Source organism: Coturnix japonica, chromosome 3 (assembly GCF_001577835.2).
Source record: "Coturnix japonica isolate 7356 chromosome 3, Coturnix japonica 2.1, whole genome shotgun sequence".
NCBI lineage: Eukaryota > Metazoa > Chordata > Aves > Galliformes > Phasianidae > Coturnix > Coturnix japonica.
In genome coordinates this window covers 80,917,381-80,933,718 of record NC_029518.1, presented here as the reverse complement: position 1 = coordinate 80,933,718, position 16,338 = coordinate 80,917,381, and the positions used below count along the sequence as shown (strand labels likewise).

The window sequence follows — 16,338 nt, the reverse complement described above, 5'->3', positions numbered from 1 at the left end:
TTATCTATTGCATGCAGATGTTTTTTGGACGATGCATGTCAGAATATCTTTTTCATATTTGAGATATGAACTTCTGTACAAGTATTGCAATAATTATAACCATTCATTGGTTCTTATTCATAAAATGTTAAACATATCTATTCCCATACATCTTAAAACGTCGGAATTTGTTTTCCCTAGAGAAGAAGCATGTTTCAAAATGACAAAGGCTTTCTAGCTTCCAGGGTAAGAAAAAGCAAAGATCAGTTCAGAGTACCCAAAGATACTGCATCTCTGTCAGCAAAGTATCCCCCGTCTAGGATGGTTCATGGTAAAATTCTAGTTTTAGGATTACTGCTGACTCCTGGCACAGATTTTAGTTTTCGTCTATTGACTTGACGATGTGCTAAAAGATAAATTACCTATATTCCATGTGCTATTATCAGTTTCATCATAAATTGTTTTTGACTGTTTCTAAAAGGAAAAAAAATAATAAATGATCCACTTGCATTCTATTGCTTTGGACAGATTCCTACATCCTCCTGGTCTAAAGCAGGATCTAGTTTATGTACTAAGAAGTAAATTCAAGTAAGCATCGTGTTATTTCAGTACCCTAATACCTGAAAAAAATACAGTTTATTCAGTGGAACTGTCATGTTTCCAAATGACGGAACTGCCATTAATTTGGATAGAGATTTGTTTAAGTGTGGACCTTACGGGAATCATCTGTCTTCTGGGAATATTTGAAAACCCAATGTTATTTATATATAAAGAATATATTGTGTGCCCCGGTGGCGCAGTGGTAGAAGTGCCGCGTTGCAACATCGGGGCATGGGTGTTCGAATCCCCTGTGGCGCAAGTGGTAGAAGTGCCACTCTGCAGCTCGAATCCCGGGGGTTGGACTCGATGATCTCTAAGGTCCCTTCCAACCCGCACGAGACTATTAGTATTACTATTATAATACTAAGAAGTTCTCAAGGATAATGCCCAGTGTACGTGACTATACTTAAAACTTTCAGTCTTGTATCTCATCTGTATCTGTATCTCAAACTCCTACCCCCAAAAACTGAAAATCTTACTCTTATAGTACATAAATTGATCCCAAAGTAGGGAAGGTCTGGGAAGAAAGTTCATTTCAGGTATGTTATTGCACAATTGATCTAGGGTTTTGCCCTTTGCTCTACAGCATTGCTTACTGGATTACTGCTAAACACTGGATTAGGGGGAATAGTGGTTTGTCCTAGTATGTCATCTGAACCCTTAAGCATAATCTACTTTTGAAAAGACATTCCACTTATATGTATGGAATGCAATGTGGTAGCATAAGGCATTAAAGCAATATAGACAGGAGGAAAAAAAAAGAAGGGTTTTCATGAAGCAGCAGACAATTTAATGGGTAGCAACGGTAGAACAAAGTCTTCTGCTCTGTGTGCAGGACGAGAGCAGGAAAGAACCTGGCCCTACATAACAAATTTTCTTCCCATTGTGTTTGTCCATTAACCAGATAAAGCACACACTTCCCATGCTGTTCCATTCATACAGCCTACTGTTCATTCAGAAACATAATGTTTCCTTTAGTTGATGGATTAAAGGCAGGACGGGGGAGGGAGGAGTGTAAAAATGTTTTGAGATGTGCAGGACTTCAGGAAGAGCTTTTAAAAGTTAATCCGCACTAAAAGCGTGGCATATATTTTTCTTACTCAACTTCAAAAGAAAACAGGCGATGCTGCCTCTTCAGTGAGCAAAACTATTTTTCCAAAGCAAAATCTAGAGCGGCTTTTGTACAATTGCTAAGGCATTAATATCAGCTTATTTTAAAATTAATCTTATATTACACTATGTGAATACATATTTTTCTTTACAAGCCTTGAATAATCTGGTGTTATATTTTGGTAACTTGAAATAGGAACCTAGGAATGAGTATTGGTGGTCTTAAAAAATAAAAGCACTAAGACATCAAGTGAACTCAGTAAGCAACTTTAAAGGTTATTGTTTGCTTTTCATCCTCACTTGGCAGACCAGGTGTCACCAGCAAAGCAAATCTGAGGAAAGGCAACTTTTGTTGGAACCTCTTTGTGAACAAAACAGATGACATAGAGAGCAGGTGTTAAAATAGTGAAAAAGGCAAACAGTGCTGATTTTACAGGATGTTTAGCTGTGGAAGAGCTAGAAAAAAAATAAAACCAGTCTGTTCTACAGCATCTTACTTGGAAATCTGTGCTCAACTGAAAGAAACACTTCTCTGCCTTGTAAAACAGAATCTGCCTTTTGCTCCCCTAAAGAGTTGGTTGGAGGCACTTATCCTATTTTATCCTATTCCTCTTGTAGCTGACTTCCCAGAGGGTGACAGGAAAAGTGCAGTTTTGACTAAATAAGGATGCTGGGATTTGCTGGCTGCTTTCTGTTTACCTGATGTCACTTATGATGCTGTTTTCCTACTTAAGTGGCACTTAGCAGAGGAGCGCCGTGTGTGATTTTGCTGTTTGTGCTGGGAAGCTGCTTACCAGCTGGGGAGATGAGGCTGTGTTACTTTGTGTGGTTTTCATCCTGCACTGCACATCTGGTAATGTCGGTCTAACATTACAATAGCGAGTGCTGTAAATTAATAAGTAGCAAGGTAAGTCCATTTGCAACATTTCTTTAAGAAATAAACCCGTAGGGCATCATTCCGCAGTCACTGCATCTACTTCTCAGTTAAGTCCTCAGCGTATTTACTGCTTGGCAGATGGGCATAAGCATAGGATTGCACATTTATGATGCAATTAAACTGTACAGTCACTCTCTTCCAGGTGGCAGCGAGATACACTGAGCTGTCACATCTAGAATCGAGTTCCTGTAAACATGTGGCACGGTGGCCAGGTTTATTCTCCAGTCACATTAAGAATGGATGCAGTATAACGTTTTCCAGCTGTTTCAGGTATAACTTTACAAATGTTGCCATTGGGGCAATAAATCCTTTAGTTCCAGTGGAGTGGCACTAAAGGAAGCTATGTGGCATCTGAAACACCTTGAGCCGAGTGTGTTTTTCCTTGAATATTTCTACGTCTGAGTGGAAATGTTACAGGATGTGAAGGATATCCGCCAGTGAACTTTCTTGCAATCCCATCACTTCAGCAGACTAACCTCACGGCAAGCCCTCCTGGCATTCCTCACATGGAGCTACACTTATCCCTGTAGCTTTCCCCACTCTCTTTTCTGCCTACAAATTCTGAGGTCCCGTTTCAGTTTATTTTTTTTATCACACCTCAGATAACGGCACGTTCTGTATTGTTTAAACAGAGATAGAACAGCCCATGCCAGTTAATGATACACTCTGAGCTGCTGCTCTCATGTCAGAGCTCTCAGACACACTCGCTGCCTGCCCGTGCCATTACGGGTTGTCCAAGTGGCACAAATGTAACAGCAAACCCTGCTCCTTGCTGGGATGGAAAGTTAACTACCCAGACTTGAGACATCTCATGGCTAGAAAAGCAGGTCAGAAACCTAGCACAGAGCACGTGTTGTATGATATTAGGGTTGTTAGAAGGGATGAAGCCCATCATGACATATCTAGGGAGATACCGCAAGCCCGGTTCACAGGACAGAAACGTTATCCCACCTTCAAGAGCCACTGGGTGTTGTTCTCCATGATGTTCTCCAGCAGCTGCAGCCTCTGCACGGAGTCGTCGTAGTCAAGCGGCGCGTCGCGCTGCACGGCGTTGGGCACGTAGGGCGGCCGGCAGCTGTCGGCCTCGGGCAGCAGGAAGGTGTAGCTGCACGGCCCGTGCTGGACCTGGTACTGCTTCTTGCCCGCCGGCTCCGCGCCCTTCCCGAAGGCGTTGTATCCCGCGGCGAGGACGATGCTGCAGCCCCACGTGAAGTAGACGCTCAGCCGCATCTTCCTGCCCGCGGAGGTCCCGGCCCGGAGCTCGGAGCTCAGCGCCCCGCGGCCATGCGCTGCGGGCGGCCCGCCCGGTGCCCAGGGACAGCCGGCCCGAGCTCCGCCGCCTTCCCACCACCTCCTGAAAGCCTCCTCCCGCTCCGCCGCGTCCCGAGCTGCCGCCGGTGTTCGGCTCCCCCCGTTCCTTATATGATAAGTTGGTAGGGGAAGGCAGACATGCGGAGGGGCCGCCCCTCCCTCCCTCCCTCCGCGGGGGGGTCCCTCGCCTCCGGGAGGACGCGCTGGCGCGGGACGGCGGAGAGAGCCCCGTGGGGAGCGGGACCCCGGCGGCTACAAGGGGCTTCCTGGGCACGGGCGGCCCCGCTGCAGCTCACCGGGCGCTGCTCCGAGCGGGGAGCGATCCTCAGCGCGGTCACGGTGATGGGAAACGGCTCGGGCGCCCGTTTGTGCTTCTGGAGGGAGCTTGGGGGGTTGTTATTATTAACTTGCCGAAGGAATACGTGATTTAGCTTGTGCTTAAGGCACGGGGTTACTGCAGAGTTCGGCACTGTCCGGAGCATGCGGCAGCAAGCGGGGGCACGTCCTTGCACAGGAAACAAGAGGGGGTGAATTAGAAGTTTTCAGCCCAACGCAGACTCTGTGTGTTAGAGGATCTCTGACACGAGTAGTCATTTCTGTGAGTGACTTTCAGGAGCTAAACGTTTTTAAACTCATCCTTCTTGTTGTTTGTTATCGATATGAATTGGCTGATAGTGATAGTGATAGTGTCTGATAGTGATAACATCAATCTGAGCTGCAGATCCAGCCTCACACAGCCACCAGCACCAAGGCACTGCCTGTGGTGAGGGGCCATTCCTGCCCTCCCAAGTGAGAGACACCTGGAAAAGGTGAGGGGGGGACATCTCAGAGAGGAAGTGGATGCTTGGATGTACAAAAGGATTGTAAAAAGGAGCTTCACCCTCCTTCACACTCCCATGATCTCTGCAACGAGAAATGACCCCACAAAAGCACAACACTATCTCACCAGCCCCTGGCAAAGAGCTGGGTGCACTGAAATGTCAGAGAAGTTTCCTTTCCCTGTTGTTGGGTTCTAGAAACCAACACTACAGAGCAGTGATTCCTGGAGAGAAACCACCCGGCTGCTCTGCTCAGCTGGGCATTATGAGCTGAAGTTTTCTCACAGTTAAAATAAGGGGAATGCCTTGCTTGTCCAACTTGTGTAACCAAATGCCATGCTAGTCCAACCAGACACCAAAGCTTCAATGATAGACAGAAGATCCCAGTGTGTCTCACCACTGTCTCTTGGGACAGGCCATCTTACACAACTTGCCATGTCTAACACAGCACATTAATGTAGTTTTTACTCTTTCTGTCATGAAAACTGTGTTCAGGAGTTGACAAAAAGAGCTGTAACAGCTAACTGCATTTGCTTCCCTTATCGAAAGCGGTTGGGATTTCTTTACATAACACATTGTTACTTCTGGAAAGGGCAGCCTCTGGAATTCCATTCTGGTGACACCCAGGAAGGTTGGAGTTCTGGCAGGACTGTGACCTGCTCAGTGCTCATCTGCCACCCTTCATCCTTCCTGGCTGAGCACATGGAGGAAGATGTTCATAGTTCGAGATACAGTCAAGCACATTTTGTACAAAATATACATATTTGTGGAGTTTGGCACAAAAATGATGTACTTGCCTTCCACTGAAGTTTCTGTGGTGATAGCAAAATAAATTAATGTGACAGCTACCTGCATTGCTACAGAAGTTTTGGAACCTTTCTGCACAGTACAGATATATTTTGTTTTCTTTGCAGTACACGGAACGTTTTGAAAGGGTGTTTAATGCCATGTGCATAGCAGATTGTTGCAATGTAACTGAGAAACCTGCTATTATGCCACATGGATTAAATTTATACCATCGATTCTGTGAAGGATTTCTAGATATCTAACCAGATATCCAAATTCTTTTTTTTTTTTTTATTTGAAAGCTTTCTGTTTGTCTGCTTGTTCCAAAGGTAAAAGAGAGTTTCCTGTTGACTTGTATACAACTGTCCTTAAATTATCTGTTCCCCATCTTCTGTTCCTCTCAAAACAATATGGGACTCCCATATCCCCATATTTCAGCAGAGCAGTGCTGAAAACCAACATGCCGCAGCCCTGAAAGCATCTTCTTGATGAGAGGAACTGGAAGATGGTTTTATTTGTTCTGCATGGGTTTTTTAGTCCCTTCATGAGATAGGAAAGGAAAAAATGAGGCTGACCAGTATAGTCTGTTAGATGATTTCTTTTTAATTATTAATCTTCCACTCAAGGGACTGTACACACATAGAAGATGAGATTTAAGGGACACTGAGAAACTGTGAGACAGGATTTCCATGTGAGGCTTGATTACATCAGCACTTCTGGGATCTCTATTGAGCTTATCACCCATATGTCACACTGGCAGGTCACATCACCAGCCTGATCCTGTGTCTCAGGTTTGCTGGATTTTTGAGGAGAGACTGGAGAGACTCTGAAGGTTTGATGTGTGGCCTATTTTCCTTTAGGAAAACCAATACATGACCCTGGGAGGCCCCAGAGTGGCACCACTTCAGGGAACAAAGTGGAGTTTGGAGGCTGCCTGGCCACACTGCTGTATCTCAGACCTCCACTAGGGAGAACTGTGGTTGTATGAATACTGGGAGGAGAAATCAGTTCTCCTTTTGCAGTTGTTTTTTGTTGCTGTTGTTGTTTGAAATGAATGAATGTGTGGCCAATTGTTGCGTCAGCTCTTTGCATCTCAGGGAAAAGGTATGGAAAGCACAGGTATCCTTGAGCAGGAGGCAACAAATGCTGGGTGGCAGACCTGTATCAGCAGAGCAGGAACCACAAGTTCTTTGTGCTTCTCATCCACATCTTGAGGAGCACCCTGGGAGTCACCCTGGTCACATTTCCCTGACCTTTCCTTGGTAATTCCTGGACACGGTGGCAGTAACTGAGCGGAGTGGGAGAGTTTTGCTATTTCCCCATCCGGGTCTGATGGACTCGTATTACTCTAATGAAGAATTTTTTCCCACCACCCAGGAACGTTAGTGAGCATTCACCTTGCCAACGGGATAAATATACATCCCTTTAACTCATCGCTACGGGAGCGTGCTGCATTTGGGGCATCTTTTGGAGCATTTGTGATCCTTCACCCTTTCCGTCCCCTCGGGAGCAGCTTTCCCAGCTGTGGAGGAGGAAGTGGTCTTCTCTGTCTCCCTGGGGAATGGAAGCCAGGCAGAGTTCAGGGGGAAAGAAAGTAGTAACAGCTAAATTTGGAAATCTGGTGTGAAAAGTAAGGCCAGTTAAATACATTTTTGTCCTTGAAAACTGGGGAGGAGGAAGGAAGATGCCTGAATGCAGCTTTTCTACTGAGCCTCAGAGGCATAACAACAAGTATTCTGCAAAGGAAGGGCTTGTTCCAGAAAAGCTGAATGACAGAGATCTGACTCCTTCCAGTTATGAGGTGTCACAGTTCATTCTCAGCCACACTGGAGTAGGAAGGAATGTAGTAGATAAATTGGCATGGAATCTTTCGTATGCCAGCATGAGATTCAGCAGAAATTTATAATTTGGGCCAGTTGCTGCTGCCCAGTATTTTTATGTTCATTGTTCTCATCTTTATCTGTACTGAATGTATGGAGTGGAGTGTTCGCATTCGTCATACATTCACCCTACAAAATGAAATACTGATGCTTAGTCTGGGATTTCCTGCTTGTGTTATAGCTGAGTGTATATAATATTTGACATAAAATAGCAAATAAGTGCTCAGTATATTTAAAGTACAAATTAGAGCTTTCCCTTTTTAGAAAGACGATACTCGCTCTTCAGAACTCACCTTATAAGAAGAGCTGAAATGTATATTTTGTCAAAACTAAACATGTAGAGCGTTTCTCCAGATGTGCTTTAGGCAATTTCCTTTCCTGGGAAACAGCAAATTCCCTTACTCAGCCAATCCTGGTTTGATTCCATACAGCACACAACTGAGTTGCTTGGAGAGAGATGCCTGGATACCACCAACATTATCTTTCCAATTATCATTTACTTAAAGCTGCGCAGCTTCTGTTTGACAGGCAAATGCAGAGATCTTGTGAGACCTCCGATAGGAAGGGAAGTATTAGATTTTTCTGAGGAAATATCATAAAATGTTTGTGTTAGGCTCTATCTGCAGACTTTGCCACCTAAAACATTTGAAGTGTTGATTTAGTAGATAAGCAAGTTCTCGTTTCAGCAATTTTCATGTTTTAACAAGGGAAAAATAGTAACAAAATAAGGGCAAAATAAAGGCACAGCAACAAGAACAAGTAGTTTTTGGTGTCACATTCTTATAGGGATGCTTTGTCTACAGAAGGAACCAAAAACTATGTTGTGTGAAAGTGGACCTGCAAAATCAGGTCTGAGGTGAAACTTTTTCTGCATCTTGGAATAAATCAATAAAGTATCTAAATATATTCCTGTTCTTTACATTCCTCACATTCTGACACTTAAGATTAAATCCTCACCTTTGGTTCCTGGTACTTTCATGTTAGTTTATGGTAGTTCCATTTGCTGGCTTCACAATATTTTCTTTCGCTGGGAGTATTCTAACATATTTCTCAGGAACAAATGTCAACAAGGATAAGACTTTTGAACTCGTAACTTAAAAAGCAGGGAACAGGATCTTGAACCCTAGTAGAATTTTAGTCTGCTAAAAATCTTATCTGTTTTGAGATCTTAAACTCTTTGAAAGAGAGAAGTGCCAGATTATTATGTTTTCCATGAAGCCAAAACAAATTGCTTTCATCAAGACCCATAATTCAGTTCTTTAGTGCTTCTAAAATTAATGGCCATATCTTACCAATCTTTCCTCCTCTCCCCTATTTTCCCTTCTGTTCCATAAAACTTCTGCACAGCTCTCTCATTACATCTTTAACAAAATCTCAGGCTTCCACTCACTTCTGCAGCTGCTGCTTATTTCTATTCATACCCACCCTCCCTTGTAACATCTTGTGAACTCACAGTCATCTCTATGTTCTGTTTCCAGTGTTTCTTCGCTTCTCCTCTGAGTGCCCATCCTCATAAAGGGAGTTCATTTATGCACTAATTCTCACATTGCACTTTTACTGAAGGGACAGGAGGTCAATAGTCTTACCACTGAAAGTTTCAGTTATCACCCTGTCTCAGTGAATCAGTCTGCTTGTTCCCATCTTGCCTTGCAACATCCAATCCATCATTTCAGAACACAGTATTTTTCCTAGATGACACATCACTAGTTGAAGCATTAAGTGGCCAAAAGCAGACTTTGGTTTTTCCCTTGGAAATGCTTGTTTGCAAGCCACGTGTTCCTTTTTGCAGCAGATGCTGCCAACATCCTTTCTTTAAATCCACAATCTGATCTGCAAGTTATCTTGTTATCCCTTTCTTACTTGGTATTTTATTCTCCATTTTTTGATGCTATGCTTTCAGTAGTGTCTCTAAAATTCTTATGCTGACCTTCATCATCACTGAATTTTATAACATATTATGTCTGGCTTCTCAACAGTATTTGAAATACAGCTGCTTACAAAGCTTATTATATTAGTTTTGCTTCTTTTAGTGAATTGCACTAAATATTATTTTCATAATAGTTTTTAGACAACTGTCAGAGCTTCACACAAGTGGACTTATTTACTTGCCCCAGATTTGTTTTCATTTTTGGAATCTCTAAATGCAGCATCTCTTTGACACAATAGATCAGCTTCATTGCTTACTTTGCAGGCACTAGAGCAACTTCCTTGGACTGCCTTGGTTATACCTGCAAAGTCTTTTCTCAGATAATCTGATATTTAACATGACCGTATTTTCCACCTGAATCTTTATTTTGATATTCTGCTTTTGTTATGTAACAACTGCTCAGAACTTTTTGACCACATATATGTGAGAAACACGCTCGAGATCAAAAATTGCTAATCAGAAATATTGTTCTATGTACAGAAACTACTGGAAATTTCCACTGTGAAAACACACAATCTACCTCTCACATTAACATTAAAAGAAATTATATCATTAAATTTACACCTATGTGTACATCAGTGCTTAGGATGCTGCAGATGCCACCACACCTATAATATGTTTGGTGTTAGATTGGAACTTTGTGGTATCACCTCTTGAGCAACAGCAATAATACTGAAGTATGTTGTTTCTTTAATTCCTGTCCTTATTGTTTCCGCATTATAAAACTTTCTCAACTGCAAAATGCTTCTTAGTTTTTCATTTTAATTCGTTTCATCCTGATTTTCTTAATCAATCCAAAATCTCTAGAAACATCTGAAGTAGAACATACAAATATCTGCTCAACTGTGATCTGTGCGCACTCAATCTGTGCAGATATCGAAGAAGATTTTCACAGCACTCTACGGAAGTTCCTATTCATAGCACAGATGGTAGTTCTTCATACTGTGAGCATTTTTTAATAATGACTGTTATTTTAATCTAAGAGATGAATCACCCACATAGAGGAGTAGGAAGTGAGTCCCATGATTATGACAAATAGTTGCTATACGTCCTTCCTCCTTAACATTTTCATGTTGTTTGGCTAGAGAACCCTAAAGGCTTTGTTCATTCTCTTCAGAGTTATATGGTGACAGCAAATTGTAGCTGGTAACAAGTGTAATTACATCTTGGAGTCGAATATCATGAGTACAAAATGAACGTGGAGTTAGCGCTAATGTTAAGGATCTCACAATTGAGCTGCTGAATGTCTCTGGCAGCTGTAAATGCTGTACCTTGTCTTTCCCCGGTGCTGGGGAAAGTATAATACAGCACTTGTTTAAACAGGTTGCCATCCATTTGAAACCGAATGAAACAACTTGCATGCCAAAGTGTAGAAAGTGCTTCTAGTGAGCCCTTTAAAATCAGTAACAGCTTCTGCAGCAGTATTTGCTCTTCATTATTAAATTATACATGAAAAGATGAACAGAGGTGCTCTCAACCCCTTTGCTCAGATGTCGTCTATGTGCTCCTTTGAAGACCAGTTTACAGTTTTTTCTATTTGGACCATTTAATGCTAAAATCCTTATGTAAGGCTTTCACTTCTGTTGTGCTACACAAGTGTTAGATAATGCTGATGTGAAAAAGCTCTGAAAGAATCCAGAAGTGCTTTTGGAAAATGAGAAATCTGCCTCACCGACATCTCAAAGAAAAATGTATATGCAGTTTGTTTAAAGGAATGCACTCTAAAAGCGTCCACACAGCTAATGATAATCTGGCCTTCCAAATACCCCCAGTCCTTAAACTTTAATACCCTGTAATGAATCCTTCAGGTTAGCACAAGGTTCCCACCTCTTCTAGCAGCGCACTCCATTGATAATAACAGCATGTCATGCTTCCAGAAAGCACGTTCAAGTTAAGATTCTGAACTCAAAGATAAACTGATGTCAAAGAGAGAATGAAAAGGAAGTGAGAAACTGTATAAGAGGAATAAACAAAGCTTTCACAGACAGAGAGGACATTTATGGCAACAGCAAGGTACCTAGTTCCTGACATCTGTTTCCCTCAAGAAAAAAATGCAGTACATATGCTAACCTTTTTATGGAGAGTGCAAGAAAATATTTGCAGCATATTTTCATATATTCATATTTGTTGAACTATATATGTAGAGTGAAGAGGGTAGAGGAACTGAAAACTATTTTTACACTCCATTAAGATAAATCTTTGCTTTTTTCAGTGCTAATTAACATAGTCCAGTGGTAGTTCTCATAAGCAGTGCACTGCCTCTTGCTGATTCTACAGCACAGACTGGGTGTTCTTTTTATCATCCATCTCTCTGCTGTGCAGAGGGAGGCAGGAACTCTAAGCAAACTATTGATTTGTTTTATTTATTTTTTAAGGTGCTTACAGTGAGAGTGGGGCTGGTCTCTTCTCACTGATGACAAGTGACAGGACAAGGGGAAATGGCCTCAAGTTGCGCCAGGGCAAGTTTAGGTTGGATATTAGGAAACACTTCTTTACAGAAAGGGTAGTTAAACACTGGAATAGGCTCCCCAGGGAGGTGGTTGAATCGCCATCCCTGGATGTGTTTAAAAACCATTTGGATGTGGTGCTCAGAGATATGATTTAGCGGAGGGTTTTTAGACTTGGGGTACTATGGTTAGGCTGCAGTTGGACTTGATCATCCTCAAGGTATTTTCCAACCTGGGTAATTCTATGATTTTTTTATTTTTGCCCAGTTACTGAGGCACCAGAACTTGTGATGGGACTGAAGAAAGATTACTGCACACTGATACCAAAAGTAGGTCCCCTTTGAGATTGGGCAGCTTGCGTCCATATGGCCACCTAGTGAAACTCCTCCTGCTGGTATTAACAGACGTACCTTACTGGCTGGGTAACAGTCTGCACTTTATCTTTGCAAATAAATCATGTGGTGGAAAGCTAATCCTTCATTTCAAGTGGAATGTGTACAGAAGATCAAATCTCTTTTGAGTATTTTATTTTATCACAATATAAACTAATTAGGAAGTTCTTTTACTTCTCTTTATCTAAATCCAGGTTATTATTGAGTAGTTTCACTACACAGAGAAAATTCAGAACTCTGAAAAATCTTTATTTTGTCCCGCTAGAAATACATGTAAATGAAATCCGGTGGCAGTCACTAGTGATGGCTGTACTGTCTGAATGTGAGTCCCCACTCAGGCAAACTACAGCCAAACTCCAACATATGTTTGCAGGTATTGTCAATTCATTCAACATTCACTTCCTAACCTCAGGTTAAACATGGACGTGTAATGTCTTGCTTGTAGCTTTATATTCTCACTTGGTTCTTAAGTCAAGGTCTTCAGTAGAATTTGTGATCAAATTATGCTTTAAATGACCAGCAAGCCTTCATCTTTAGGGTAATATTAGTGGTTGTTAATACTTCAGCTGTATCATGGGGGACGATATCAATAGCAATAGCTAGTGAATAGCATTTTCTTAAATATAAATAGCTTTAAATCTGATCCATCTAATTAATAATTAGCTGATGTTGTTCTGCTGATTTCTGCCTTCCTTTGCCTGTTCCCTACTCAAGTATCATTTCTAAGAATAGAAGTATTTACATTACATTTAAAATAATTACTAGATGATGGCATGACAATTAGAATATATCATATATCAGTCACCTTAGGATATTTTCTGTTTCTATCACTGAAGATTATGTTGTTGAGTAAGATGTCAAGGTGGGATTCTTTGATTATATATAAACATTAGATCACCCAAGGCTTCCTTGCAGTCAGAGGGATTTCTCTCTTCTGATTGCAAGGCGACTTCTGAGTAACAAGCTCAGATGGAAGCACCTGAGGTTAGCTGGAACAAATGACATGCAGTTCACTAGTTATTTCAAGAGCTGGCCTCATGCTTGTTATAAAAACCTCATTGCTGCAGATTGTGTGGGAAAGACAAGAGAGTTTGCTTTTGCAAACCATTTTTCTACAAAGTGGTGAGAAATGAGTTTTACATCACCCAATTTCTTGTATTTTGCTAAAATTTCCACTTTCACGTCTTGAAGAAGTGCTGGTTGCTTCAGTCTTGAGATGTGTCCCCATTGGCTCAACATTTTCTTACAGCTATCTGACTATTATCTCCCAACTTTTTTGTGTTAATTCTCATTTCATTCAGAGTGGATTCACTTGGACTATGAACTTATTAAAAACCAGACCTCCAAGAATTTCACTTTGAATTGGAACATACTGCCCAGGGAGGTGCTGGAGTCACCATCCCTGGAGGGGTTCAAGAAATGTGTAGATGCGGCACTGAGGGATGTGGTTGGTGTGCATGGTGGTGTTGGGTTTACAGCTGAACTAGATAATCTTGGCGGTCTTACCAACCTTTATTTTTCTATGATCCTATGATTCTAGCTACATTATTCACCCTGAAAGGATCATTCCTTCACATTTTTCAAGGTTAAGATCATCATACCTTTGGTAAATGTCAACTGCAATGTTTAAACAGTACCTGGAACTCCCTTGCAACACTGAAGGACGGCTAGCAAAGAACAGAGTTTTCAGCTAACTGTGCATTATTCCAGGCAGGACTACAGTAGGCAGGGAAAAAGTTGGGAGTTATGGCTTACACTTTATTTTAATTTCATACCGAGTACAAATAAATATTTTCAGAGGCAAAGATCTATTAGTCTGTAGAGAAGCCTCTCGTGAGAAGCAGCGGAATCCCCGTTGTGTGAGTAATTTAATATAGATGGGCAAAACACTGAAATATGTGAAGGAAAATCCTGTGCTGGCAGCAATAAGAATTAGGTGACCTAATAAGCTTTTTCATCTCTAATTTTTCTCACTAAACCCCATCACTTTCCTGAAAGAAAGAAAAATATTTATGTTGGACCTCTATGTGAAAAGTACTTACAGAAAAAAACTATCCCTCACCAGATGACGAAAGTGTAATTAATATATTTGAAATAATTCTTGCATTTTCTCAGAGTTGCGAAATTAAAACCATCGGCCACAAGGTAATATTAGTGCCTGCAAACTGATAAGCACAATTACTGTGCTATTGCCAGCAGTGGGTTTAATATTGGAAATCACAGTGGTTTTAAATTTCATTGCAATAGTGGAATTATTAATTGTAGTGAGGAAATTTAGAAGAATGTAGATAAACCTGTTACTGAAATTGTAAGAGTCAGTCTGTGTCACATAGATTGTTTTGGCCCACAACAGTAGCTGCTTGGCTAATAGAAATTTACATTCTCAGCTATGTATTGCTTTATTGCTACTTTCATTTTCACATTTCACAAAAGGGGCTTTTTTAAGTGCTTGCAGTAAATGATGTAAAAAATGTACTGCATAGAGCTTATCAACATAACAATCTATAAAGTTAGGATCAGACTGCTGATAGCTTTTAATTAACTTAAAAACTAACTAAAAAGCTTCTTTTCTGACTTTTAAACATCTGCTTTATTCTGTTTGGAGCAGGCTCCCTCATATTCATGCATTTACCTCACCAGTCCTGCAGTACAATGGAGAAAAACCGCACTCACCCACATCTTATCTAAGTTTGCTGCTGCACAATTGCGGTTTATTGTGCATCCAGTTATCAGGAATAGCGTATACTTGTGAGACAGAGGTTTCAATAAACAGAGAGCCAGAGGGCTGCGAAAAAGTTGATGCTTCAAGGGCAAATTGTGAGCTTCCAATTTAGAAGACCTTTCTAGTATCAGTCAGAAGCTTTTGCTGAGGTGTGTAGTGTGCACTGTGATCAGGAGCTGCTGAAGTAGGCAGAATATGGTTCTGGTCTCCATTACTGTAATTTGCAGATACCCAGTGTCTGTAGACAGAGGATGGCCCAAGGCTTTCAAAGCTGTTAATGACATGAACGGTGGCCAGGAACTATGTTTATTTGAAACAGAAGTGTATGTTAAAAGTAAGCCAGAATGTGTGAATCCTCAACCATTTGTGTGAATTTTTTTTTTTAAAGATACAGATTTCTCACCAAACACTCACTGGATTAGTTAAACAACTGTAATTGTTGCCAGGGAGCGTCACCTCTACCGCTAGTTGAGATATTGGCTTTCATGGCTGGTCCAAATGAGAACCAGACTTTGCAGTAAATGGCACTTGATTCGCTCATCAATTTCTCAGTATTAATGAATTCATTAATAGTTCATTGAATAAATCCCCTATCTTTGCTTTTCCATGTCAGAATGAGGCATCTGTTTCCAGGAAATTAGATAGTAGATGGTATAGTAAGTATTGAGCCATATTACAGTTGGAGGATTGAAACTACTGAAAAGAATAGAAGACAAGCAGCAATGAAGATATTCAGGATCGGAAATAAAGGCAGATTGCTTTCTTATCTTAGAATCATGGAATTGTTTGAGTCGGAAGGGACAATTAAAGGTCACATAGTCCAGCCCCCCAGTAATGAACAGGGACACTGCAGCTAGATCAAGTTGCTTAAATCCCTGTCCAACCCGACCTTGATTGTCTCCAGGGATGGGGTTTCCACCAACTGTCTGGGCAACCTGTTACAGTACCTCACCACCCTTACTGTAATGAGCTTTTATTATATCCAGACTAAATCTCACAACAGACTGTTAAAGAGTCTGCGCTCTTCTTTCTTATAGCCCCCTTTCAAAAACTGAGAGGCTGCTATCAGGTCTCTCCGGACCCAGACACAGGTGTTTCTCTCCCCAGACTCCAGAATCCTCCAGGCTGAACAGCCCCAGCTCTCTCAGCCTCACAGTGGAGGTGTTCCATTGCTTGGATCATTTTCTTGGCCCTCGTCTGGATGAGTTTACCAGGTCCATGTCTCTCCTGTGCTGAGGGTTCCACATCTGGACACAGTACTCTAGGCTTTCGTGTGTAATAGAGATGAAGGCCAGAGAACAGAACCAGAGCAACAAGTGAAATGTAAATTCCACTGAAATTCTCACTGAAAGAGATGTAAATTTAACATTGATGAAGTAAAATCCAACAGTATTTTATATATCCAGCTTTGAGCATTTTTCTTTGTATC

General features: G+C 41.4%; 2 protein-coding genes across 4 annotated transcripts in view; one reads left to right on the top strand and one right to left on the bottom strand.

Moving 5' to 3' along the window:
- The window catches only part of ANGPT2 (angiopoietin 2), a 40,321-nt gene extending 36,305 nt beyond the window's left edge, over positions 1-4,016 (bottom strand). Inside the window, exon 1 of one of the 3 annotated variants that reach the window (XM_015859296.2) lies at positions 3,578-4,016. In XM_015859296.2, the coding sequence (XP_015714782.1) occupies positions 3,578-3,856 (279 nt within the window). In that variant the 5' untranslated portion in view covers positions 3,857-4,016. The remainder of the gene's footprint in view (positions 1-3,577) is intronic. The other 2 variants (XM_015859295.2, XM_015859297.2) reach the window with 2 other exon arrangements.
- The window catches only part of MCPH1 (microcephalin 1), a 108,779-nt gene that overhangs the window by 71,584 nt on the left and 20,857 nt on the right, over positions 1-16,338 (top strand). The window lies entirely within an intron of this gene.